Below are 26,437 nucleotides of genomic sequence, written 5' to 3'. Positions count from 1 at the left end.
TTTCACATTTGCTCGGCTAGAGAATAGTGCATATAGACGCGTTATCAAACTACAATCTGGATTGTTATTATTATTGTTCAAATGAGACCGTGAAAGTAGTAACAGACGTTATACACATTGAAAGACAGAGAGAGAGTGAGAGCAGACCACAATTATTTAACACAAACAAGACTAGTCCAAGACCAGTATATATGAACCATGGCCTTCACCACAGTGAGTTTTGCCTGGCTTTGTTTCCCCCATACAAACGAAAGAGACCAAAAGCTGAGATGCAAGAGATCATAACCATACCAATACTAGCAAGCAAAGCGGTCGCAATCCCTTCACCCACTTGGTTACAGAACTTCCCATACATTGTGCATATCTTCATCCATTGAAGCTCTGGCTCACCCAGCTTCGCAAAGGCAGCAGACTGCGTTGCTGCTCCAACGCTAGCCACAGTCAAGTACGCTACCGCCTGCTTACACATAGTGACATAGATAAAAAAAAAAGGTCATTAACAAATCTACTTACACATAGATAACAGAGGTCAAAAAGGTCAATACAAAGACCAAGTCAGTTTCATTGTTTTCATTTATGAGGACCCCATCTGACATCATTACCATTCTAATTTAGCTCCCTGTACTTTGTTACAAAACTTGAAGATTGCAGCCTACAATACCGTTAAACTATTGTACCCTACCAAACAAACGAAGCTCAACCACACAATAGATTTCTCAACAGCTCAGGCACCGAAAGTTTTGGCTCGTCCTTAGCATTCACTGATCGGACCCACAAACTCACAGCAAGCACACGACTTTCAGAAACACTCAAAAGTCAACGGGACCAAGCAAGAACAGAGACTGACCTGATCACCGGAGAAAATGGCCCAAGCCAGGGGCTTACTGAACAAAACACTTCCTTTCATCAAACCCACCACGCAACGAACCCCATGCACCAAGGAATAAGCCGCGGCTATCCCATTGACGACCACCAATAACCTGAAACTCAGAGATTCTCGCCAAAGTTGCGAACTTTATACAAATGTGGGGAAGATTAAACTGTTGGGTTTGAACATGAGCTTACACAAGAGCCTTCATGTCGGTGTACTTGGCCTTCTTCTGGATGGTGAAAACCTCTTTGACTTGTGTGTCTGTAGCAACGAGAATGGCGGAGATGAGAGCGAGGGCACACACCGAACACCTCAAAATCAGCTCCGTGAGCCTCACTTTTCGATCGTTCAGCTTCATTGTGGCTCCTGCGACGTTTCCGGGACTGACTCCAACTCCTAAATAACTCATCTTTATCGCTAATTATTTATTTAAACTGACAGAAAGTTAGTGAGAACTCAGAAGACACTTTAGATAATAGATGCATTGGTTTGTTGTTGGCTTCTTCTTGTTGCTTTTAAAGCACTCTTTACAGAACACCGTGTAAAAGCACCTAGTGTCTTAAAAAAAAAAAAACAAAATTACATTAATTGTAACATTAAAGGTGTAGAGTTGAAATCATTTTTATCTATAGATTAGTGGTACCCGTGAGTCCATCCCTATCCCTAAAAGTTGTTTATTAATCATTTGCACGTAGTGTTTGATTGTTTTGTGTTCACCAGTTTTATTTTTGTGGTATTAAGCAGTGTTTTTTAAATCGCACTAAAATAAACTGGTTTGGTTTGGTTTGGTTTTGAAAACACTGGTTTTTAACTTTTAAGTAACACATTCATATGAAACTAAAAAATTAAGGGTTTTGGAACTTGAGTAGCGATGAAAAATACTAAAGTGAAGGAAGGTGCTAGGTTAGTCTAGGTGACGTGGGAGACAAGTTCTTGAAACTCCCCACGGAGCCAAAACCATTTGCTGCCCATCCCTAGTTTCTGCCCTACACGTATCTTTAAGATATTAAATTAAGATTTTGGATTGTATATGATATATCATATGGAAATGAAGTGATAAACGAAATGGGCGTTAGAGGTTAGAGCATTTAAGTGCACACGATTATTAAATTGTACTAAGATGGAGAGGGAGAGATGAAAGTGATATATGAGAGTCGGCTTTTTTATTTTTTAAAGGAAACGTCGAAGAAGGAGATTCATCATGTTCAATGAAACTATTAATTATGAAGATTTGTCATAGACTCATTGAAAGTCAATGTCTTTTCTTGATTTACAAAGGTCACGTTACAGACATTATATACAAAAGAGTTTGTTAACAGATCCACAAACTACGTGATCTAATCTGTTGAGTCCAAGAATATAGGAATGTTGTTTGGCATATTCTTTCACCCCCCCCCCCTCCCCCCTTCAGTCTGATCGTTTAGTGAATGAACGGACAGGCTGTGTTTGAACTCGTTGAATAATGAGGTTGGAAGTCCTTTTGTGAAAATGTCTGCAAATTGAGACGTGGAAGGGACATGTAACACCCGTACGTGACCCATTGCAACCTTCTCTCTTACGAAATGAATATCAATTTCCACATGCTTCGTTCGCTGATGCTTCACTGGGTTGTTAGACATGTAAACTGCACTTATATTGTCGCAGTACACCATGGTAGCTTTAGTGAGAGGACATCCGAGATCTAGGAGTAGGTTACGTATCCAACCAGTTTCGGCCACAGCGTTTGCAACGCCCTTGTATTCGGCCTCGGCACTGGAGCGTGACACAGTAGGTTGCCTCTTTGAGGACCAAGATATGAGGTTGTCTCCTAAGAAGATGCAGTAACCGGATGTTGAACGACGAGTGTCTGGGCATCATGCCCAGTCGGCATCAGTGTAAGCTGTTAGAGATGTTGTATGCGACTTGTAGAGCTGTAACTCGTGATCCATTGTTCCTTGCAGGTAACGTAGGGCACGTTTCAAGGCATGGAGGTGTGGCAGGCGGGGAGCGTGCATGTAGAGGCAGAGTTGATGGACCGCGTATTGAATGTCCGGTCTCGTCAAGGTCAGATACTGTAGGGCACCAGCAAGGCTCCGGTACTCAGTGGGGTTCTTGATGAGATCATCGACTTCTGCCGAAAGTTTAGACTTAAGATCAATTGGGGTACTTACTGGCTTGCATTCCTGCATTGAAGCGCGCTGCAGTATCTCCTTAGCATAAGCTGATTGTGTGAGGATCATACCCTTTGAGTTATAGTCAACTTTGATGCCGAGAAAGAACTGCAGTTTGCCGTCATCCGACATCTCGAATTCTTGTTTTAACGTGTCTGTGACCGTGTTGCGAAGTTGTGGTGTGCGGGCAGTGAGCAATATATCGTCGACATACAGGAGAATATATGCCTGCGAAGAACCTTTATTGTAGACGTAAAGAGAGGTGTCACTGTTACTTTTGACAAAGCCAAGTTTTGCCACAAACGTGGAGAAGCGTTCATTCCAAGCCCTCGGGGCTTGTTTGAGGCCGTAGAGAGCCTTGTTGAGCTTGCAAACATGGTGTAGTTTTGTCTTGTCTGCCATGCCTGGAGGCTGGTGCATATACACAGTTTCCTGCAAATTTCCATGTAAGAATGCATTCTTTACGTCAAGATGATGGACCTCCCAGTTCCTTTGAAGCGCAAGATGAAGGACAGAGCGAATGGTGACCGGTTTTACTATCGGACTGAATGTTTCATCGTAGTCCAGTCCCTGTTCCTGAGATTTACCATTTGCGACTAGGCGAGACTTGTGTCTGCGTATGGTTCCATCTGCACCAAGCTTATGCTTATAAAGCCACATAGAAAGCACAATGTTAGTATCAGGTGGTCTAGGGACCAAGCTAAACGTCTTATTCTTAACCAAAGTATCATACTCTACTGTCATTGATGGGTTCCAGTTCGGATCAGACAGAGCTTTTAGATGGCTTGTGGGAAGAGGAGAGATGGTGGTTGTGTGAAGAGAAAGGACAGCTTTTTGTTTTCTTGTTCCATCCTGGCTCCTTGTGGTCATATGATGACACGAAGGTTGAGGAGGAGGATTAGGAACGACTTGAAGATTGGGTTGCAAAGCCGGCTGTGGAACTGGTGTAGTCGGATGCATTGGTGTTTGAAGAATGGAGCGAAAGATGGGAGGTGTTTCAGAGTGTTTGTTTAAACACTCGTAAGGTTTCTGAGAAAATGATTGAGGTATGTCAGCTGATGGGTAGATCGTTTCGTCAAAAACAACATGGCGCGAGAGAATGATCTTTCGCGTTTTAAGATCTAGGCATCGATAACCTTTATGGTTTGATGGGTACCCGAGAAAGAGACAAGGAGTAGAACGAGCAGCAAGTTTGTGAAGAAATGAGTGGTTGATATTTGGGAAACACAAACACCCGAAGGTTCGAAGGTGGGAATAGGTGGGCTTTTTGTTGAAAAGAGTAGTGTATGGAATTTTGTTGTGAATGGAAGCGGATGGGAGGATGTTTAGAAGGTAAACGGCTGTGTGGAGGGCCTCCACCCAATAGGAAGATGGAAGGCGAGCTTGAATCAAAAGGGTTCGAATAGCATTGTTGATGGTTCTTATCGTTCTTTCTGAACGCCAATTTTGTTGGGAGCAAGGTATGGGGACATGAGAACCTAACAACAATGCCTTTGAAAGAGAAAAGATTTAAGAACTGAGAGTTGTTGTATTCCCCTCCGTTGTCGCATTGAAAAGACTTTATAGATGTTTTGAACTGCGTTTCAACAAATGAAGCAAAGTGAGTGAATTTTGAGTAAACATCTCATTTTCGTCTCAATGGATAGACCCAAACAAAGTGAGAAAAATGGTCGAGAAAGAGAACGTAGTAGCGAACGCCACTTAAGCTAGGTATTGGTGATATCCAAATGTCGGAGTGCACCAACTCAAAGGGAGAAGAAACAATTTTATTTGATTCATAAAAAGGAAGTTTTAAGTGTTTACCCATTTGACAAACTTCACAACAATTTGGAAGTTGTCCTTTATTACAAGAAAGAGTTTGAGAAGAAATCAAAGAAGATAAAGTAGCATTGTTGACATGAGCAAGTCTTTTATGCCAAAGTGCTGGAGTAGCGACAACGAGAGGGTGTCATCGGTTTATTGCTATGACCTGTAACAGAGTAGAGATCCCCTGTACTGTCACTGCAGAGAAGTATTTTCCTGGTGTTGAGATCCTTAATAGAAAAACCAAAAGGATCAAATTCAATGGAGCACCAGTTATCAGTAGTAAACCAACGTACAGAAACAAGATTCTTGATTATATTTGGGACAACCAAGACATTGTTTAAAGCTAGAGGGCGAGAGTTTGAAGGAAAAGAAGCTGAACCAGATGAGGTGATTGGTATTTTTGAACCGTTACCTACAATGACAGAATTTCCGGTGCAGTTTTTAAGAACAAAGGTTAGCATACCTGAAGAGGATGCCAGATGTGCTGTTGCTCCAGAATCCATGTACCAGTTGGCAGTTCCAGGGTCTGCGGTTATCAGAGTGTTGAATGCCTGAGCAAAGTCTGTGGTGGGCTGGTACTGAGTCTCTGCAACATTCGCCCTAGGTTGACGCTGAGGTTTGGGGCACAAAATTCCTTTTGAATTCTGTTGAGTCCAAGGAGTCGGGTAACTTGGCCATTGCATTGTGGGACCTGGAAAGTATTGGAACGGCCACTGTGGATTCCAAGGTTGGTTAGGCCAGTGGGTATTGTTTTGGTTCCATGAACGATTATTATAGTTGCGTCAGCGGCCTCTCCCTCTGAAGTTTTGTCTACGGTTACCATTGTTTGGTCTAGGAGATTGTTTCTGATTGTCAGTAGCGACCGTGAGCACTGTTGAGGTAGAGGAGTTGTCGGCTGTTGCAGGAGTTTTGTTGCATCGCTTGAGGCGTGTCTCTTCATTCAGGAGCATAGACTTCGCGTTGTCAAAATATGGGAATGTCTCCTTGTGTTTTATGACATTGATTATGTTGTCATACTTCTCATTCAAACCGTTGAGAAGATACATCACTAACGTGTGATCTGCAACAGGGGCATCAAAGTTAGCTAATAAATCAGAGATCGATTTCAGTTTCTGGCAGTACTCATGAACGGTGGGATCTCCAATTTCCATAGTGCGCAAGTCATGATCGAGTTGAAGAGTGCGTGCTTCCTTGTTGTTCCTGAACTGGTTCTCAACCCAGATCCAGATATCTCGAGCAGAGCCCCCTGTTTGAAAAGTTGTACAAAACAATGGTTGAGTCATCGTTCTGTATAACCACAGCTTTACTAAGCCATCCCTCTTCTTCCATGGCGTATCATCATCGTTGGCTGGGAGAGAAGTTCCGTCAAGGTGGCCCAGAACATCGAAGGCAAGGCAGTGAGTGAGGAATAACTCTCGCCATGCATCGTAATTGTGATCCTCGAAATTCTACGTGAGGGGGGTGTGAGTTTTGATGTTTGTAACACCAAAGGCACGCTCGACGGGTTCGTTTTGGGCAGCCATGAAAGTGAGAGAGCAAGAAGAGGTGAGAAGAGATAAGAGTTTAGAAAGAAAAGAGAGAAAAGAAGAAGATAAAGGTCTCAAGAGCTTGTAGCTCTGATACCATGAAAGTCAATGTCTTTTCTTGATTTACAAAGGTCACGTTACAGACATTATATACAAAAGAGTTTGTTAACAGATCCACAGACTACGTGATCTAATCTGTTAAGTCCAAGAATATAGGAATGTTGTTTGGCATATTCTTTCACTCATGACTCATATCTTCTTTGATGTAACACTATTTGCATTAGAGATTTTAAATAGCATGAACTCTTTTGTCTAGCAATTTGAACAAGAGTTTATTGATATGTGCAACTAAAACTGTTAGGCGTAAATCTTGATGGTTCAGTATGGTGAAAGTAGACTTTCATAAAAATTTAAAATATGTTAAACTAAAAGTATTCATTCAATATGGTGTATTGGTGTAAATAGAACTGTCAAAACTGAATTCTAATGGAAGTAATTAATATTGTCGGTTGTACAGTTAATAAGAATGTATCTAGTAAAATGAAATATGTTTCCTACTTTTAACCCATAGAATGATGATCATTAAGTTACCATCTTTCACTTGGTTTTATTGAAGTAATCTTCTTGAAATATTTAGGAAATTAGTTACTAAGAAAATTGTACAATACCGCGCACGCGAAAACAAAAACGATTTACCAAACAAAAGTGGGTGTGAAATGAATAATGAGACAATGCGTCTGATTGTGGGGTTGGTGAACGATGGAAATGGTGGTGCATGCGGTTGGTTAAAAGTTAGTTCTTGTGTAATCATGGTTCTCTATTTCAGCACCGCCCTCCTGGTCTTACACGACCTTTAGAACAATAAATCATTGTCACTTTTAATTTTAAGCTCACCAAAGATGTGTAGTTAACGCTCTATTTTTCTTTTCTTTTACATAGGTGTGTAAGTGTGATGTGTAAGTAAGTATATGTGTGTTCGAATACAACTATGATGTTCCATCAACTTTTCCACCATGCACATTCTACGAGCTTATACGGATTGTATACGAAAGAGACTTCTTATACGGTTATACCAACCTACTTCTTTATTATTTCCATGAGCATCATTTCTCATCTTTATTAGTCCAAGCCAATGCACACTGTGATGAAACAACATACACCCATATGTGATTTTCCAAAATAATTTATTGTTTTGCTTTGGTGTATATCATCAAGTGATTACAAAGTCGAAATTGCTTCTAGGTTGAATGAATACCTCAAAAGCTTATAATAATCAAAGCTATCTTCCCTCCTCTCCAAGGGCAGACACAAGACAATCTCATGTCCGGTTTGATGGTTCAACGTGTAACCCACTCAATTAAATCAACCAAAACAATATTGGGCTGTACTTGGGCTATTTTGTATCCATTATGGCCCTTTAACCGACTTAAGGCCCGTATCACGAGGGCGCTAAGAATCGAATCTCTAGGGCTTCCAACATCTATTTTGTATATATAAAACACATTAGTTACGAACCTTCTTCATCCAATCTCTGTTAGTTATAAGTGGTTTTGTTATTCTGTTTTTTACCTGGTTATGATTATTGATAGTGACGTGATTTCTCTCCAAGAAATCTAATGCTTATGAAGGAGCAATCTGAATACCGTGATTGCATAATCCATTAGTATACGTCACAAACTAAAATTTTAAACCCGCTCTGAGGGTGGGTTTAGGGCTCTCATATACCCATTGCTTTGCGGAGCGGCGTCGCTGCTTTTACCGTTTGGGCCGGCCATGAGATCTATATTTTTAATCCTTGAAATTTGAATTAGGGGTTAGAGCCGATGATACTTCTGCAATTCTGAGGCTTTTTCTCTTTCTATTACACAAGTGTTTTGTTCTGTTAGAAGGGAGACAGTGATGATTGAGAATGTCATGCACCACACTGATTTTGTGCTGATAACTATCTCTACCCATATTATATCTGAGCTTCTCTTTTTTTTTTAGAAATTATATTTGATTTTTGTATTGAGAAACGTATACCCAAATGATTGTCATTATTAATGACTTGACCTTGATGCAGACTGTATATTGCTTTTTTGATGATAACTTTTGATTCCTGATGGTTATTACTCTTTTATTAATCCTGTTTAGTTATTTTAGTTTATGTTTTTGTTATTGTTTCAATCTACGTTCTTGATAAGAATTGAATTGTATCTTTCCGATTGAACGTAGTGTTGTAATCTTTTGTCTTGTCATTTATTAGGCAATGCTGGTTGTTGAATCGAGTCCAAATTTCTCTTTCGAAAGATCCAGCTTAAGTTGGTTTGTCATCATCATTCGGCATTGCAAGACCCATCGGGTTTAATGCTTGTTTATCTTATTTGTAACCTTGTGAGTTTTTAAGAATAATATATCCTTCAATTTTGAATGCCTGATATTTACTTGCTATTTCGAATCTTGTCAGCACTTTGTAGATTACTTAATTATGTAATCAAAATACTCTATTTTTAGGCAACCTTATAAAAACGTACATCAATAAGGATTGAGGATTCTGCTCCAAGAGAGCCTATGATCAGATAAAGTCTTGTTTAATCAAAAACAAACAAAATGTAAAGGTTCGAGATAGAGCCTTTTGAAGACATGTTATGGATCCTTCGCGGTTTTATATTTAGACACATTTTAAGAGTCTTTCAATTGATCAAAATCAAAGCGGGTGAAACAAATACTGGTTCAAGTTCAATAAGGACTAATTTCGTGCAAGTTCTGGAGGAAAATTTAATCATATATTAGTCTCGTGATGGTATCTCGTATGTTCACATGTTTGAATTTCTCTTCATCTCTCGCCGGATGGTTTTAGGGGTTATTATGGCCCTTCTGTCGGGTTAGCTCGCTTTAACGTTTTGACTTTGAATCCCAAGTCCATTCTACTTTTTGTTTTTAACCCCAATGTCTCTGTAAATTGTTTTTCGACATCTTATTTTATAAAATTGTTCACCTTATCCCCATTTTTGGTAGGCCAATTGACTTCTAAAATTATGATGGGCCTTATTTACTTATTTTGATGTCGCTAATGGGGCCACATTAGATTTTCATTTTGTTGAGAGACGAACATTATTGTTCGCCTGTGTACGTATAGAATATAGATCATATTGAGACTCAATTTGAATATCATTTAATTTTAATTTAATTATATTCAAATTAAAAAATCATTAAATTAAAATAAACCTAAATAAATAAGAAAAAGATACGTAAGCAATTGCGGTTTAAACAGACTCGTACTGACTCTGTAAACCAAATCGGAAGCTCTGAATCCATGTGAACGACAAAAGACCGTTGTATCCTGACACTGCGTGCTAGACTATCCGTCTTTGAATTTTGCGTTCTTGATACATGGATAAGTTCTGAGCTGAGGAAACTTTCTTTGAGGGTCTTTAGATCTTCCAAATAACTTGTAAATGCTGGTCATTCTTCAGGTTCCGAAACTATTTTCACCAATTGAGAACAATCCGTTGCGAATGTGACTTGAAACTGACGCAAATTCCTCATGCACTCCACTGCCCAAAATAATGCTTCCATCTCCGCATGAAGAGGGGAGAGACTAGCCTTGACATTTATTGCCCCCATCAGACCATATATGTAGAGCTGTAAACTGGGCGAGCCCATGTCCATTAGCCCATATCCATTTGTCCATTAATTGTTTGCGGACAGAGAGTGACCATGTCCATTAAGAACCATGTCCATTAAGGACCATACCCACTAACACCCATATTTCCATGGGCTGCCATGGGGTCCATAATGACCATATAAGAAATTTTAAATTTTAATTTATAAGCCTACAATTATATATACAAGTTCATAAAATTAAAATTCATCCATAAATTCAAAAGTACAACAATACATAAGTTCATAAGTACAACAATTCCGGTCTTGGCGGGAAAAATCGATTTTGCAGTTTTGGAGGAAAAACTTAATTTTGCAGTTTTGACGGCAAAACTCGATTTTGCAGTTTTGACGGAAAAACTCATTTTGCGGTTTTGGCGGAAAACTAGATTTTCGCATTTTGGCAGAGAAACTCGATTTTTCGGTTTTGCCATAGGGTCCATAATGACCATATAAGAAAATTTTAATTTATAAGCCTACAATTACATATATAAGTTCATAAAATTAAAATTCATCCATAAATTCATAAGTACAATAATACATAAGTTCATAAGTACAACAATTTCTGTTTTGGCGAGAAAAATCGATTTTGCGGTTTTGGCAAGAAAACTCGATTTTCCGGTTTTGGCCGGAAAATTCGATTTTGCGCTTTGAAGAAAAACTCAATTTTGCGGTTCTGACGGAAAAACTCGATTTTCTGGTTCTGGCGATCAAAATTTAAGCGAAAAAATCAATTTTACGATTTTAGCGGAAAAACTTAAATTTTAGAAAACCTAGGTTTTGTGACCATTGGACAGTCCACGTCCATAAAGCCCAAAACCAACAAATACCATTTTCTTAATGGTCTTCCACATTTTGTCCAATAAAAATCAATGGGAAAATGGATTTGTCCATATTAAACCCGTTTGTATATGGACATGGTCAACCATTGGACCCCCCGCCCATTTGACACCTCTACATATATGTAAACCATATGTGAAACACAATAATGCTTCCACTGCCCACAATAATGCTTCAATCTCCGCATGAAGAGGGGAGAGACTAGCCTTGACATTTATTGCCACCATCAAAGCCTATTTTTTTTTCCAAGAACCATATGTGAAACACATTTCTTTTCTTAATATTTTATTTTGACGTTATAGTATGTATATATAAACAAATTTGTTACTTTAATTTGTGATTTTGTTATAATATATACTATCTTCGTTCTTAAAAGATGTATATTGATGTATTTTACCATATTAAGAAAATATAATAAGTTTTACTAATAAATGTATAATTTTTTTGTATTTACCTATATTACATAATTCTAAATCAATAATATTTTACAGTTATTTTTTAAAAAATTTGCAGCTAGTCTTTATTAATTTATAAAAATTGTATAGAAAATTTCAAACATACATATTTTTGAAACATTTTTTTTAGAACAGATGGAGTATAAATGTGTCAAGCAAACATTCTTGTCATGGGGTACTTTTATTAGTTGCTCTTTGCGCAGAGAGATGTTTTTACATTAACTTTTTATTAAAAAAAATAAACTTTACAATAATTCGATAACTTGTTTGTGTTTATTGCTTGGCTCTACAATAAGATAAAATCATAAATAATTCAGCGGTATTTATGTTTGTATTTCCATCACCAACTTGATTTCAACAATAATCTATTATATTCTGTTATATATGTATATACATTTGTATATATATGACATTCACATCTCAGTTGGGGCCTTAAAGTAAAATATTTAGGATTATATATGTAAATTCAAACGTAAAACCTTGATTTGTATAACTATTTGTTTTTTTTTTCTCAATAGAGGCATAAACAATCAATTCACTGTTTAAGAAAAAAGAACAATGCATGATGGTTAAATAATTAAAAAAATTATCATTTTATATGTTAAATCGGCTGATACAGTCGATTCCGGGAGAAACATATTTATTTTTACAGAGTGAATTAATCTGAAACAATACTACACATGGTTTGTCCTGAGATTTTGAGGGTTTTATACGATTTAATAAAGATTTCAATAATTTTGGGGCTTAAAATTTTTATTTTACAAATTTAGAGTCTATGTATATATATATTTTTCAAAAATTTTGAAGCCCAAGGTGAATATTTCATTACGTTTGGCCAATGAATATATGACTCAAGTTTGAAATACTTTACGACTAATATTAGCGGATTTACTGATCGTCTCTTACGGTCCAACATATTAACCACTTTGTTCAAATCTCGAATCCAAACTGTCCAAATAATGATAATTTAGTTTTAGGTGGGAATCAGGATTAACATAGATACAAGCTCAGCTTCAAAAAATTAAACTAATCTACCATCACCTAGTTAATTCAGAAGATAGTTTTCATATTTTCAATATGATTATATAGTCACTGTCGACAGTTATTCTTAATGACGAGAAAATAATATTCTCATAATTATCGAATAGGTAAATATCGGTAAATATAGAGACCTGATAGAGACAAAATGTAGTTTTTCAATGAAAATCAGTTCCAACAAAAAGGACATTAAAGACATTACACGCATTAAAACAAAATGGTCCAATGGGTCATTTTTCAACTTTATAGACTTAATGTTAAAAATAAAACTTTATAAGGGCCAAAATCTCACAGCAAAGAGGGAGAATAGCGAATCAATTTGGAAACTGGAAAATGACAGAATTTTAGAACGAAATAAAAAACTGGAAAATGACAGAAAGATTAAATAAAGAAATTCAATAGAAAAAAATCATTGTTTAGGTGCTCAATAAAACTTTATAAGGTCATTTTTATCATTTGATTGTACTATTTTGGTGCTACTTTCTATCAAATAGTCAATTAAAGCATTTTAATGTATTATTATATTTTTTTCTTTCAATATACATTTTAAAATAGAATTAAGTGATACTCTATTCTATTTTGGTTTGGAAAATAAAATAGGGTTGAATTTTTTTAATTCCAAAATAAATTGGAATAAAATATAGAATATAATTAAAAATGCCCTTATTACTGTTCGAGTTTATTCGCAATGAATTGAAATGCAAAAATATCTTGATTTCTATTCATATGCCAGCTTTTATATTGGAGGAAAAAAGCTATGTCAGACTTAAATGTAGTGGTCAGAAACGTACATCTGAAAAACTTTAGGGGAAATAAACAGTTGTAAGAGCAACAGGCCTACACACAAGAATGGGACTTTGTTACAAAACAAATAACATTATAACTTACATATCTTTAAGCAAAAAAAAAAAAACTTACATATCACACATGCATTTACCCACGTAAAAGTTTTACAAAACAAAACAAAACAATTATACAATTTGAATCAACAGGTGATTTTGTTGACAAAAAAAAAAAAAAGAATCAACAGGTGATTTTTCACCTCAAAAAGTTTTCAACATGGCACAAAAAAGAAACGTAACAAAGACCACGCCGCTCTGTTTTCTAGTAACTTCCCGAGAAGAAGGGTTCCTCGTAAGGGAAGGACTCCCAAAAGCCATCGTTTGTGTGGTTCACGTCGAGCAAGAGGTCCGGGAGGTCGGAGAACGCGTCATCGGCTGTTGAGGCCACAGCAGGAGACGACAGTTCCGTGGCTCCGGTAGAAGGTGACGACGTCTCTACCTCCATATCAATGACGACTGAAGCTGCAGCCTCCGCTGCGGCTGCTTGAATGTCTTTAGGGTCGGCACTAGCCGGTCTAGGGAGGTGGTAGGCTAGCTCCGGGAAGTTGAGATGAGCAGAGTCACCTTTTATGGCTAAAGCCGCCACGTCGTGAGCACGAGCAGCCATCTCCGCCGTGGGGAAGGTACCGAGCCAGATTCTTGATTTCTTCTTTGGCTCTCTGATCTCGGAGACCCATTTTCCCCATTGTCTCATTCTCACCCCTCGAAAACTTTGATGCTTTGAAACATTAATCTTTTCATCATCATCATCAAGATCTTCTTTGACTCTTTTCTTCTTGATATTTTTATTATTATTCACTGCTCTCGCCGTGGCCTTGGCCTGAGACCTTCTCCTGTAGTCATCAACATGTGATTCCGAAGAAGATGAGTGATCCATCAAGTGTAACGAAAGGGCTACTTTGGTGCGAAGATGTTCAGAGAGGGAAAGATATTTTGTGTTTTTGATTTAGTGCGCGAGTACAAAAAAAAAAAGAATAGGTGGATGTGGTTGGTTATTATATACATCCAAATTACAAAAGCAGAGTTTCTTTTTGTAGGCTATACCTAAAATGCATGTATACGTATTCAATACACATTTGGATTTCAATCTATACAAATGAAAAACACTCTTTCTCTATATATGTAGATACAATGGAACTCATATTACATTAAGATGTTTGGAACCATTATATATGAGCAAAAGAAAGAATATAAAATGCTCGAGTAATTACTATTTATTTATAATGCGTTCCTAGAAGTTTGATTGATAAACATTTTTAGCCACAAAACTAAAAGAGATAACAATACAAATAACAGTGCATTTCAAAAGGCAATTAATTAAGAGATGATGGTAACAGACAACAAATATGATAAGAGATGGTATGGTGGTATGTTAAATCATACTATAGTAGTATATGATACAAACTAAGGCTAACTCCTAGTATCAGAATTCAGACGTTAAAGCATGATTATCGCGTGATACTGTTATGGGGTCCTTAAATTTTTGTTTTTTTAATTTTTTTTTGTCCTTAAAAAAAAAATTGAACCAATCGCGGACCGCCACGTATCCGTGGGACCCGCAAACGGTACAAAACTGGCCCAAAATCGATCTTTAACTCACGACTTTGGGGACCGTTTTCTTTTTAAAAATGGGCCCACACGTTAAAATCCTGCAGAAACCCTGGCTAGAAACCGCGATAATCGTGGTCTTAGAATGAGAATTTATTTAGGGTGGATTTGGCTTTTATTTTTTGGTGATTCTATTTAAGAACTTACTCTTCACAGCTCGGCGTTTGCCATTTATTGAGCACCTAAACAATGATTTTTTTAAACAATGCATTTAGGACACCTGCTTCGGCAGAATTGAACTAAACTCTTTCCAAAAGTAATTTAATATGATAACCAATAAGCAAGTGACAGCTGAGTGATGAGTTTTTCATCAGTTGGGTAAAGTCTCGATTTTCTCGTCTCTCACCTCATTTTTTTTCTTCTTTTTATTCAATTAGAAAAAAACCCATCTAGATACTATACAATACTGTTGGTCTTAACATCACAAATTTCCCTTTAAATATCTTTTTTTTTTTTTTCAATACGTAAATTCATGAATTCATGAAACTAAAGTGCCCCCAACTCTTTTATATAGTGCATTTACTTTACTAAGCCCAAATGTTATCTTCTGTGAAACATTTGGTAAAGTGCCCCCGTTAAATTCTTCTTTATCAGAGGTCGATCTCCCATTTTGTATTTTCCTTCTCTTTCTCTACATTTGATGTGTTGGTTGACCGACGTCGCCATAGTAGTATATGATACATTAAGTTTCTTAATCGACCGACGTCGCCATACTATAGTTGTATATGATACATTAAGTTTCTTAATCGACCGACGTCGCCATAGAGAAAGTGATAATTTCTCTCCCAAGCACGCTTTGCGAGGAAAGTCTATACACCCCGGTCCTTAATCTGCTCCTCTAGTTGACTTACTTCTTTTGGTACCTTATTATAAGATAATAGACTGCCACACCTGCAGAATTTTCAAATTCTTTCTTCTTTTGGAAGTATCCTTTGGGTAATAAGCTCTCTGGCGACCTATGCCGGAGTTCGACCCTACGGTGTATCTCCTCCGGTAGCAACACAACGTTATAGCACTAGGGTCGACGATAGACTCCTCTAGTGACTAAGGCTGGTTCCCAAGTCCTCCATCTTACACCAGCTGCTATCTCAGATCTACAGTCTTTCCACGCCCCAGCTCATTGGTTCTATTATCTCACTGGTATCTCCTCAAAGCAATTTAACAACAAAGAAACTATGTCACGCCACCGTTACACTGCTGAGGAAAAAGGAAAGGTTGTTGCTCATCAATCAGACTCTAACGAACCCCAACCACGCAAGCGTATACGAGCCCCGGAAATCGACACATCCAACCTCATCAAAGACAATCTGCTCACTCTCATAGGAAGAATACTCAACCCAAAGGAAAAACCTATTAGAGCCGTTATCCGATCACTGGAATATCAGAGGAAGGGTTAGTGGTTCAGACCTTGGACAAAACTGCTTCCAGTTTAGGTTTGAACTAGAAGAGGACCTTCACACGGTCTTAGCAGGGAGACCTTATCACTACAATCACTGGATGCTCGTTCTCCAACGATGGGAGCCCATCATCTCCCCATGCTTCCCTTTGCTAATTCCTTTCTGGATCCGATTCCAAGGGATCCCTCTACACTTCTGGCATAAAGCTATGATAGACAATATTTGTGGAACTAGGGACGCTGGTGGACTACAAGATCTCTAAGACCTCAGCTAAGGTCTGTGTGCTCGTTGATGCACTCCAGCCGCTACTCAAAGAATCCATCATTGACTTTGACACAGGTGAAGAACTCCCACTCACACTGGAGTATGAGGATCTGGAGTATCACTGCTCCATCTGTCTCAGACTAACACATGTAGCTCGAAACTGCCCTACGTTAACTAGATCAAGAGGAGTGTCTCCACCTATGTCCTTAGCGACTCTACCCTGTGTGCGTCCTCCAACGTTAAGTGAGGAGGATACTTACTACCGCCAACAGAGGAAAGAAAATTCTCCCCGCAAACAGAATGCAGCACCGGAGTTCAGTAAACGTCTAGACCGTCACGGTAGGCCTTTTGGTGAAAGACTAGCTCTACCACCAACCCGAGGAAGACCTATCTTGAACAAAATTGTCCCACAGGCAGACTCCTTGGTCTCTGGGAAGCAGACTACAGATAGGCAACAACCACAGAGAAATAATCATTGGATCCCTTGTACAAGACACTCTGCTCAGAGATCCCCTAACCAGGTGTGGCGTGAAAAATCTCCACACGATGCTAGGATGTAAACCCAAGACAGGGAACAACCTAGAGAGCTGTCTCCTGTTGATTGCCCTCCACTGGAGAGGAACTTGGCCCTTTGCGACTACCCTCAACCTCAGGACGTACCCTCAAGAGAGGAGGTGATGAACGACCTACTCGAAGCCACACTACAATACACAAACTGTTCTGAGCCAATTGAAAGCGCAACCCGCCGTCAGAGAGTCCATGATGAAGATGCTGGACTGATGGAGGAAACATCTACGAGAATAATTGCTGCAGCACAACGTAATCTGGAGAGGAATGAAGAAAACACTGCATTGAGCCAAGTTGTGACTCCAACCCCACCACCCAATCCACAGAGACTTCCCCCCGCTTCATCCTCTAGGAGAAACAATAACCGATCCAGAAGAAGCAGGAGAGCTGCTGCAAGCCCACGCATTCATCTTGGTGCAAGTGCAAGTAAGATAATACTATCTCAAACCAGAGCCTCCTAGAGACACGAATTTTTCCATGCGTCTCCAATACTTCCAGTTAACAGAAGGGGCAATGATGAGCGAGCGGCACCTAACTTCCCCAGGGGACAACCTCCCCAACAATCTGATGCAATTTCGAGCAATGCTAACCAAGATCATCAGGGTTTTCACACCCTCCCTCCTCGTCTTCCTTAGTAATCTTGAGTTGGAATTCTTGTGGTTTAGGGAACCCCACAACAGTCCGAAGGCTCACAGATCTTACTAATAAATGTTCTCCAGATATCATCTTCATTTCCGAAACAAAGAACCAAGAAGACATGGTGTTATCTAAACTGGATTCTCTACACTATGAGCACCATTTCATCCTCTCTCCAAATTCCCCTGCTTCTGGAGGCTTAGCTCTGCTCTGGAAACATGATGTCGAGATTCAAGTCCTCACGGCGAATCAAAACTTCATTGATACACTTATCACCTTCAAAGGGACTTCTTTCAATGCTACTTTTGTTTATCGAGCAACAGAGACTACATATAGACAGACTGTGTGGAATATCATCTCTAATATCGCAAACTCAAGAAGCTCTCAATGGTTCCTGACGGGAGATTTCAATGAAATCACGGATAATTCTGAGAAGGCGGGAGGCATTGAAAGACCGGAGAGCTCATTCAGTGCATTCAAATCACTCCTCTCCACCTGCGACCTCTTTGACATCAAGCACACCGAAGACTTCCTGTCATGGAGAGGCCAACGACACTCACACCTGGTTCAATGTCGCTTGGATCGATCACTGGCAAATAGCGCATGGTCTGACCTTTTCCCCAACGGTAGAACACACTATCTCCCCTTTGAGGGCTCAGATCACAGATCCATCCTGTCCACTTTTGACTCCAAGAAAGAGAAATCATCCGGTCTATTTCGCTATGACCGCCGCCTCCACAACAACTAAGTAGTCACTGCCTTAATACAAACTGTGTGGGAGGCATCTCCAGACCTGTCGGTTTCATGTTGAATCAGCAAATGTAGGAAAGCAATTGTCAAGTGGAGCAAGGAGTTCTATATTAATAGTCAGAAGAAAACTACCGAGCTCAAGGAGGCCCTTGACTCTGCAATGTCTTCAAGGACGACAGACACAGAGACTATCTCATTGATTAACAAGGATCTCCTAAAGGCGTACAAAGAAGAAGAAGAGTACTCGAAGCAGAGAAGCCGTCAGCTATGGCTCACCCTCGGGGACAAGAACACGAGCTTCTTCCATGCATCCACCAAAAGCAGAAGAGCTAGAAATAGGATATCTACGATCGAAACGACGTCAAGACTTCCAGTCTATGATGATGGCCAAATTGCAGAGGTGATATCCATGTACTTCACTGAGATATTTACCTCGATAAATCCACCTGCAACAGAGGTAGTCTCCCGAGCAATCACCCCATGTATCTCACAAGCAACAAATGACCCTCTGATACAACTCCCGTCGTCATAAGAGATCAAGGAGGCCATGTTCGCTATACATCCTGACAAGGCCCCAGGACCGGACGGTTTTTCAGCGAGCTTCTTCCAATCCAACTGGAGCGTGGTTGGACCTGCAATCACAAAGGAGATTCAGTCCTTCTTCACAACGGGAGTACTACCTTTTTCAATCAATTCGACGCACATCAGACTCATCCCGAAGATTCTCAGTCCTAAGCTAGTCTCTGATTACAGACCTATTGCCTTATGTAATGTATATTACAAGGTAATATCTAAAATCCTAGCTCTGAGACTCAAACCTGTGCTACAAGATGTCATCTTAGAAACTCAAAATGCATTTGTTCCCGGACGCGTTATATCTGACAACGCCCTAATTACCCACGAAGTACTACACTATCTCAAGGGGTCTAGAGCTACTAAACATTGTTTGATGGCAGTAAAAACATACATCAGTAAGGCCTATGATAGATTAGAGTGGTCTTTCATTCGAGCTGTACTAGAGAGAATGGGATTCTGTGGTACCTTGATAATGTGGATGATGCAGTGCATATCAACGGTATCATATTCCTTCCTCCTGAATAACGAGGTAGTGGGTAAAGTGATTCCTCAACGAGGCATCCGCCAAGGGGATCCACTGTCACCCTACATATTCATTCTCTGTGCTGAGGTCCTCTCCGGACTCTGTCAAAAAGCACAAATAGATGGATCACTCCCAGGTCTGCGAGTTGCTAGGAACAACCCAAAACTCAACCACCTATTATTTGCTGATGATACTATGATTTTTACAAAAACGGAAGTTCAAAGTTGTACCGCGCTTATGGAGATTCTACGGAGCTATGAGCGTGCTTCTGGATAAATGATCAACGCGCAGAAATCCTCCATATCCTTTTCCTCTAAAACACCTACTGATGTCAGAGATCGTGTCAAAGCTCAGCTGGGTATTGAAAAAGAAGGAGGTGTTGGTAAATACATGGGGCTCCCCGAGCACTTTGGTAGACGCAAGAAAGATCTCTTCTCATCAATTATTGACAAGATGAAACAGAAGGCTATCTCGTGGACCACCCAGTTCCTGTCGACAGCAGGCAAAGCCACCATGCTACAAGCGGTCCTATCTGCTACACCCTCCTTCGCCATGACCTGCTTTGAACTACCAGTTAGCTTATGCAAACGCATACAGTCTGTTCTCACACGGTTCTGGTGGGATTCCAAAGATGGTGAATGCGAAATAAGCTGGATCTCTTGGGATCAAATGACGTTACCTAAAGGAATGGGATGGCTGGGCTTCCGCGATGTCCATGCTTTCAACCACGCGCTCCTAGCAAAGATAGGATGGAGAATACTGACAAGACCCGACTGCCTTCTCGCACACATACTCCTCGGTAAGTATTGTCACAAATCTTCGTTCCTCAAAACGCCCCCAACCTCAGCAATCTCCCATGGTTGGAGAGGAGTCTTGGCAGGGAGAGACTTGTTGATGAAACATCTAGGTAAGGCAATTGGAGATGGAGAATCAACCAACCTCTGGACAGACTCTTGGATCCAACCAGAAGCAAACCTGAAACCTGTTGGCCACGTCTTCCTCCTCGACAAAGACCTCATGGTCGCAGATATTCTCACTAGAGAAACTAAGGAATGAGATGTAGCTAGGATCAACAATCTGCTCCCTCAGCTTTCCTCCCACATTCTAGCGTTAAAACCGAGCCTAATGGGAGCACCTGACTCCTTTTGTCTGGCCGCTAGACAAGTTCGGAAACTACACTAATAAGTTGGGATACTTCTCAACACAAGCAGCTAAGCATCAATCTACTACACCACCTGATCTTCAGACTACTCCATGGAACTGGAAGAAGTATATTTGGAACCCGACGCTCCTACCTAAGCTGAAATATTTCCTCTGGAAAGCCGCATCAAACGCACTTTCAACTGGATCAAATCTATAGAATAGAGGACTTCTCAACAATACAAATTGTAGAAGATGTGGAGAGAGAGAATCATTAGATCACATCCTCTTCCACTGTCCTTACGCAAAAGAGGTTTGGCAATATGGACCATGGAGTAATCCCCTTCCACCCTCTGATCTAACAACCTTCAGACAGATGATAGAAAGCGCGCATCACTGGCAAAATCTCCCACCGTATGGCATCACAGATAACGTCTTCCCATGGTTCTGCTGGACTATTTGGACTTCTAGGAACCAACTGATCTTCGACAGCAAAGCACCGACGGCGCAGGAGACCGCTCTCAAGGCCATCCTTTCCCAGAAGGAATGAGAAGAGGCACAAGCAAACATACCGATTCATACACCTATCCTAACCACGCGGCCCAACCTCGCCCCTAATGAAGCTATTGTCTTTTGCAATACAGACGCTGCGTGGAGATCGGACCACAAAGCTGCGAGTTTGGGCTGGATCTTCACCAATCGGAACTCACAGGAACTCCACAGAGCATCTACGCCCCACCAAAACGTCTCCTCCGCATGCATGGGCGAAGCCCTAACAATCAGAGAAGCTCTGATCCAAGCCGCCTCATTCCAATTCACCAACATCTGTATTCGCACAGACTCTCAAGTGCTCGTTAGAGAAATCACCATGAGAAGACGATCGACGGAACTCTATGGGATCTTGTCGAACATCGACTCACTGGCGTTCTCCCCCTCCTCCTTGTTCTCTTCGTGTTCCTTCACCTTCACTCCACGGGCCTGCAATGGACCAGCCGACCTTTTAACTAAATCTTGTTTGTTTTCTCTTATGGACCCGAGACCTTAAACTCTTTGATTTAGTTTTAATGAAAAGCAATCAGCTGATAAAAAAAAAGTACTATATGATACAAACTAAGGCTAACTCCTAGTATCAGAATTCAGACGTTAGAATGAGAATTTATCTAGGATGGATTTGGCCTTCATTTTTTGGTGATTCTATTTAAGAACTTACTCCTCACAGCTCGGCGTTTGCCAATTATTGAGCACCTAAACAATGATTTTTTTAAAGAATGCATTTAGGACACCTGCATCGGCAGAATTGAACTGAACTCTCTCAAAAATTAATTTAATATGATAACAAATAAGCAAGTGACAGCTGGAGTGATGAGTTTTTCATCAGTTGGGTAAAGTCTCGATTTTCTTGTCTCTCACCTCATTTTTTTCTTCTTTTTATTCAATCAGGCAAAAACCCATCTAGATGCTATACATTACTGTTGGCTTTGACATCGCAAATTTCCCTTTCAATGGTGATTTTTTTTTCATTTTCAATCTGTAAATTAATGAAATTAAAAATTGTAGCCGAATTAAATAGTTCTGCGTCGTCCCGTGCTATGCATGTATACGTACATGAAACTCTTACGTACATGCATATATAGATGTCACATGTCTATGCATGTACCTATATATGTATATGCATATATCGAAAGAGTCAAGTCATGCTTCGTTTACGTCTTTGGACTCTTGGGTTAAACAAGATCAATAGGCGCTGTCAAAAGTAATTTTAATTAGGGTGTCGCCGTAACTACTTTCACTACCAAGTACCAACCAACTAACATTTTCTTTAATGAAATGAATACGAGTGCATATTTGTTTGTTTGTTTTCAATGTTGGAGGATCTAGATAGAAGACAACAACTTGTTAATTACAATATCACAACCAATAAATTGTATATGGAATAAAACTATATGTAACCAAAATATTTACTATCAAATTCTGTTATCAATTGATCCATTGATAATTAAAAATCGCTTGGGAACTTTATGGACTGGAGAAAAACTACTCTGTAACCTTTAAAATTTGTTTCATTAGAAATTACAAATGTTGTTTTATGTTTTTAATATATATATATATATATATATATATTAAATAACATCTTATTTGTTTTAATACATTTATTAAATAAATTTTTAAGTTTTACATTTATTTATAACTCATTAATTTACAAAATAATATATTAAATCTGAATAAAATAGAAAATCTAATAATTTTACTTTATGTATTAGAAAATTTTAAACAATACTTAGAGACAAAAAGGATAATATATAGAGAACAAAGACAAAGGGCACCATATAGAGAACACATGAGTAAAACTATACATGTTTGTTTTTCCGGGGACCGACCGGATCAGCCTATAGAGTTTATCAAAAAAAAAAAAACTAAACATGTTTTAAAATATATGCCTAAAAGGAATTCATCATGCCTAATTGACGTTTTAAAATCATGTATGAGACTGTATGTGGAGTGTTGGATCCGGAGAAGAAAATGGAAAGGATCGAGTATGGTTCTATCATGTAATACATAACATAGCCTTGTTTACAAAAAAAAAAAAAAATGTAATACATAACATTGTCATTCTGACTATACCAATGTTAACCAATGATTACGTTTCAAGGTTTTCATTTTTATTTGTTAATGTATCAAGAGATGTTGTTAAATTCCTTATAACTTCGAGAAATTTGATTATTTAGATTCAAATTCCTCCTTGCACTACAAGAAAACATCGGTATTCTGACGGACATTCCGACGGAAAATGAAATCCTCGGAATTTCCCGAGGAATTTCCGAGGAAACCCAAAATTTGGGTTTCCTCGGAATTTCCTCGGAATATACCGATGGAATTTCGAGGAAACATCAATCCGTCGGAATATTCCGAGGAAATTCCGACGAACTAGTGATCGATCGATGCGTTTTTGGACATATACCCATCGATCGATCACATTGTTACGCTTTGGTCCATCTTAGTGATCGATCGATGCGTTTTTGGACATAAATACATCGATCGATCCGTTTATAAAAAAACATTCGAGATTTTGAAACCCCAAATACTAGTTCCTCAGAATTTCCTCGTAATTTACACTTGATATCCTTGATCGATCGATGGGATAATCTCATCGATCGATCACATTGTTACGCTTTGGTCCATCTTAGTGATCGATCGATGCATTTTTGGACATAAATACATCGATCGATCCGTTTATAAAAAAACATTCGAGATTTTGAAACCCCAAACACTAGTTCCTCAGAATTTCCTCGGACTATTCCGAGGAAATTCCGAGGAACACTTGATATCCTCGATCGATCTATGGGATAATCTCATCGATCGATCACATTGTTACGCTTTGGTCCATCTTAGTGATCGATCGATGCGTTTTTGGACATATATTCATCGATCGATCCGTTTAAAAAAAAATTGACGTTTTGAAACCCCAAACACTAGTTCCTCGGAATTTTCTCGGAATATTTAGACGAAATTCTGAGGAAGAAAAGGGTTTCCTCGGAATATTCCGAGGAAATTCCGAGGAAATAGGGTTTTTAAACCGAAAACAACGTTTTGCGGTTTGAATAACACCTATATAACCCTTATTAAGTGTGTTACGTTCATTATGAAGTCAAAAATTTGTTCATTACCCTATAATAAACACTTTTCCGATTGTATGAACGAAATCCCCACAACATAAGAGAAACACTTATACACTTTAATGAACGGTAAAGTGAATACTTACAATTCGTTTTGAAATTTGTTATTTCATGGTTTATGCTCATCTATACAAAGAATCTTCAATGGTATGCATTACAATTGTATAAGAAATGAAATACGGCAAAAAAAATTGATGTTTTGAAACCCCAAATACTAGTTCCTCGGTATTTCCTCGGAATATTCCGAGGAAATTCCGAGGAACAATACAAATTAATAGAAATACATGCACAGGATATTCTTTTTCCTCGAATTAATGAAAATATTCCGAGGAAATTCCGACGGATATTTAAGTGGCCGTCGGAATTTCCTCGGAATATTTTCATTTAACCGGGCAAACAAGCCGCCAAATATTTCGCGAAAATTGAAATTGAAAATACTGAGGGAATTCCGACGGAAAATATCCGTCAGACCCAAGGTTTTATAAACTCGAACCGCATCTTCTTCCCCATTTCTCTCTTCTTCCTCTCCGGCGATCTCTCTCTCCTTCCGGTGTTCTCCACCTTCTCTCGCGACGATCTCTCCGGCGAATCCTTTCCATTCCTTTACAAATCATGTAAGGACCTTATCCCACTCTCTTAGGTCCTATTTGTTAGGTTTTTAAGTAGATTTGATGATTTTAGAAGTTTTTTGATAGATTTTTGTTAGGGTGATTGGGTAGGATTGTGATTTGTTGTGTAATAGGTTTAGAATTGTGATTTGGTTGTGTTGAATTGATTTAGAACTTTTTTTATAAATTGTTTATTATTTTTGTATTTACAAAACGTTTATATAAATTCGATTTTACAAAACGTTTTTGTATATAAATTCGATTTTTGGATTTATAAAAGATGATTTCATATTTATAAAAATATTTATATTTATTAAAACTAATTTTGTATTTATAAAACATTTTTTTGATTTATAAACACTATTTTTTATTTTTGTATTTATAAAAACTATTTTTAAATATACAAAACGTTCTTTGTATATAAATTCATTTTTTGGATTTATAAAAGATGATTTCATATTTTAAAATTAATTTTGTATTTATAAAACATTTTTTGATTTATAAACACTATTTTATTATTTTTTGTATTTATAAATACTATTTTGTATTTATAAAATGATGATTTCATATCTATAAAAATATTTCTATTTTTAAAACTAATTTTGTATTTATAAAACATTTTTTTTATTTATAAACACTATTTTATTATTTTTTGTATTTATAAAAACTATTTTGTATTTATAAAAAGATGATTTCATATTTATAAAAATATTTATATTTATTAAAACTAATTTTGTATTTATAAAACATTTTTTTTATTTATAAAAACTATTTTATTATTTTTTGTATTTTAAATATGTTTTCTATTTCAATTTTAATTTTATATTTTTGAATTTCAATTTTAAAAAATAAATTTTTAATTTTTTTTTTGAATTTTGGAAATATTCCGAGGAAGTGTATCCCTCGGAATATTCCGACGACATATTCCTCGGAATATTCCGACGAAAAAAGTCATCGGAATATTCCGAGGAAATGAATTTCCTCGGAATTCCGTCGGAAATTTCCGAGGGATTTCCGAGGAAAGATGAATTTCCGAGGAGTTATTTCCGAGGACTTTTTTCGTCGGTATGTCGTCGGAATAGCGTTATTCCGATGACATACCGACGATTTTTTCCCTCAGTATGCCGCTGTTTTCTTGTAGTGTTGTTTTGTGTTGTTGTATTCTTTTCATTTGGGTTTCGCGTAAATTCATACGAAGAACACATACAAATAAGACTACTCTTAATCCAACTAACAATTCCTTATAGATGCATGTATCAACAGAATAATAAAATTCCGTTTATTAATTTCAAGGACCATAAAGAATGGTAGTTCAATGTGTAAAATGATGACCCTATACATTAAAGAGAGATTTATGTCACCCCATTGCGATCAATCATATGGTTGCCCACATGCTTGAGGTATTATAATCTGCACTCTGGTAATTGAATCCTTCGGTTATATAAAAAATGATTAATTTCTTACAAAAATATAAATACTTAACTTTTACAAGCATTCTCCATTTTTTTTTCCACTTTTGTTAAG

General features: G+C 38.2%; 3 protein-coding genes and 1 non-coding gene across 4 annotated transcripts; 1 reads left to right on the top strand and 3 right to left on the bottom strand.

The window, feature by feature from the left end:
• Nucleotides 1–41: 41 nt before the first annotated feature.
• Nucleotides 42–1,397, bottom strand: LOC106388107 (CASP-like protein 2B1). Its single transcript, XM_013828093.3, has 3 exons — nucleotides 1,066–1,397; nucleotides 848–980; nucleotides 42–457 (listed from the first exon to the last, which is right to left on the bottom strand). Exons 1-3 carry the CDS (start codon nucleotides 1,278–1,280, stop codon nucleotides 206–208), a joined length of 600 nt encoding a protein of 199 aa, XP_013683547.2. The 5' UTR covers nucleotides 1,281–1,397; the 3' UTR covers nucleotides 42–205.
• A 4,212-nt stretch (nucleotides 1,398–5,609) lies between these two features.
• On the bottom strand, nucleotides 5,610–6,110 carry LOC125582919. The gene has a single exon (XM_048749378.1). The coding sequence runs from the start codon at nucleotides 6,108–6,110 to the stop codon at nucleotides 5,610–5,612; it is 501 nt and encodes a 166-aa protein (XP_048605335.1).
• A 2,133-nt stretch (nucleotides 6,111–8,243) lies between these two features.
• LOC125584902 lies at nucleotides 8,244–8,327 on the top strand. The gene has a single exon (XR_007321807.1). It is a non-coding gene; the product is annotated as a small nucleolar RNA Z221/R21b (small nucleolar RNA).
• Nucleotides 8,328–13,375: 5,048 nt separating this feature from the next.
• On the bottom strand, nucleotides 13,376–14,334 carry LOC106385396 (ethylene-responsive transcription factor ERF038-like). The gene has a single exon (XM_013825320.3). The coding sequence runs from the start codon at nucleotides 14,045–14,047 to the stop codon at nucleotides 13,433–13,435; it is 615 nt and encodes a 204-aa protein (XP_013680774.2). The 5' UTR covers nucleotides 14,048–14,334; the 3' UTR covers nucleotides 13,376–13,432.
• Nucleotides 14,335–26,437: the final 12,103 nt, after the last annotated feature.

The sequence above is a fragment of the Brassica napus genome, chromosome C3, assembly GCF_020379485.1.
Source record: "Brassica napus cultivar Da-Ae chromosome C3, Da-Ae, whole genome shotgun sequence".
Lineage (NCBI taxonomy): Eukaryota > Viridiplantae > Streptophyta > Magnoliopsida > Brassicales > Brassicaceae > Brassica > Brassica napus.
The sequence above is the reverse complement of the archived record's forward strand: the minus strand, read 5'-3'. Positions and strand labels throughout refer to the sequence as shown.

Coding starts and splice junctions, on each gene's coding strand:
- LOC106388107 (XM_013828093.3), bottom strand. CDS start 1,280: ATGAGTTATTTAGGAGTTGGAGTCAGTCCCGGAAACGTCGCAGGAGCC. Junction 981..1,065: donor ACCGACATGAAGGCTCTTGT/GTAAGCTCATGT, acceptor TCTGAGTTTCAG/GTTATTGGTGGTCGTCAATG. Junction 458..847: donor CCATTTTCTCCGGTGATCAG/GTCAGTCTCTGT, acceptor ATGTGTAAGCAG/GCGGTAGCGTACTTGACTGT.
- LOC125582919 (XM_048749378.1), bottom strand. CDS start 6,110: ATGACTCAACCATTGTTTTGTACAACTTTTCAAACAGGGGGCTCTGCT.
- LOC106385396 (XM_013825320.3), bottom strand. CDS start 14,047: ATGGATCACTCATCTTCTTCGGAATCACATGTTGATGACTACAGGAGA.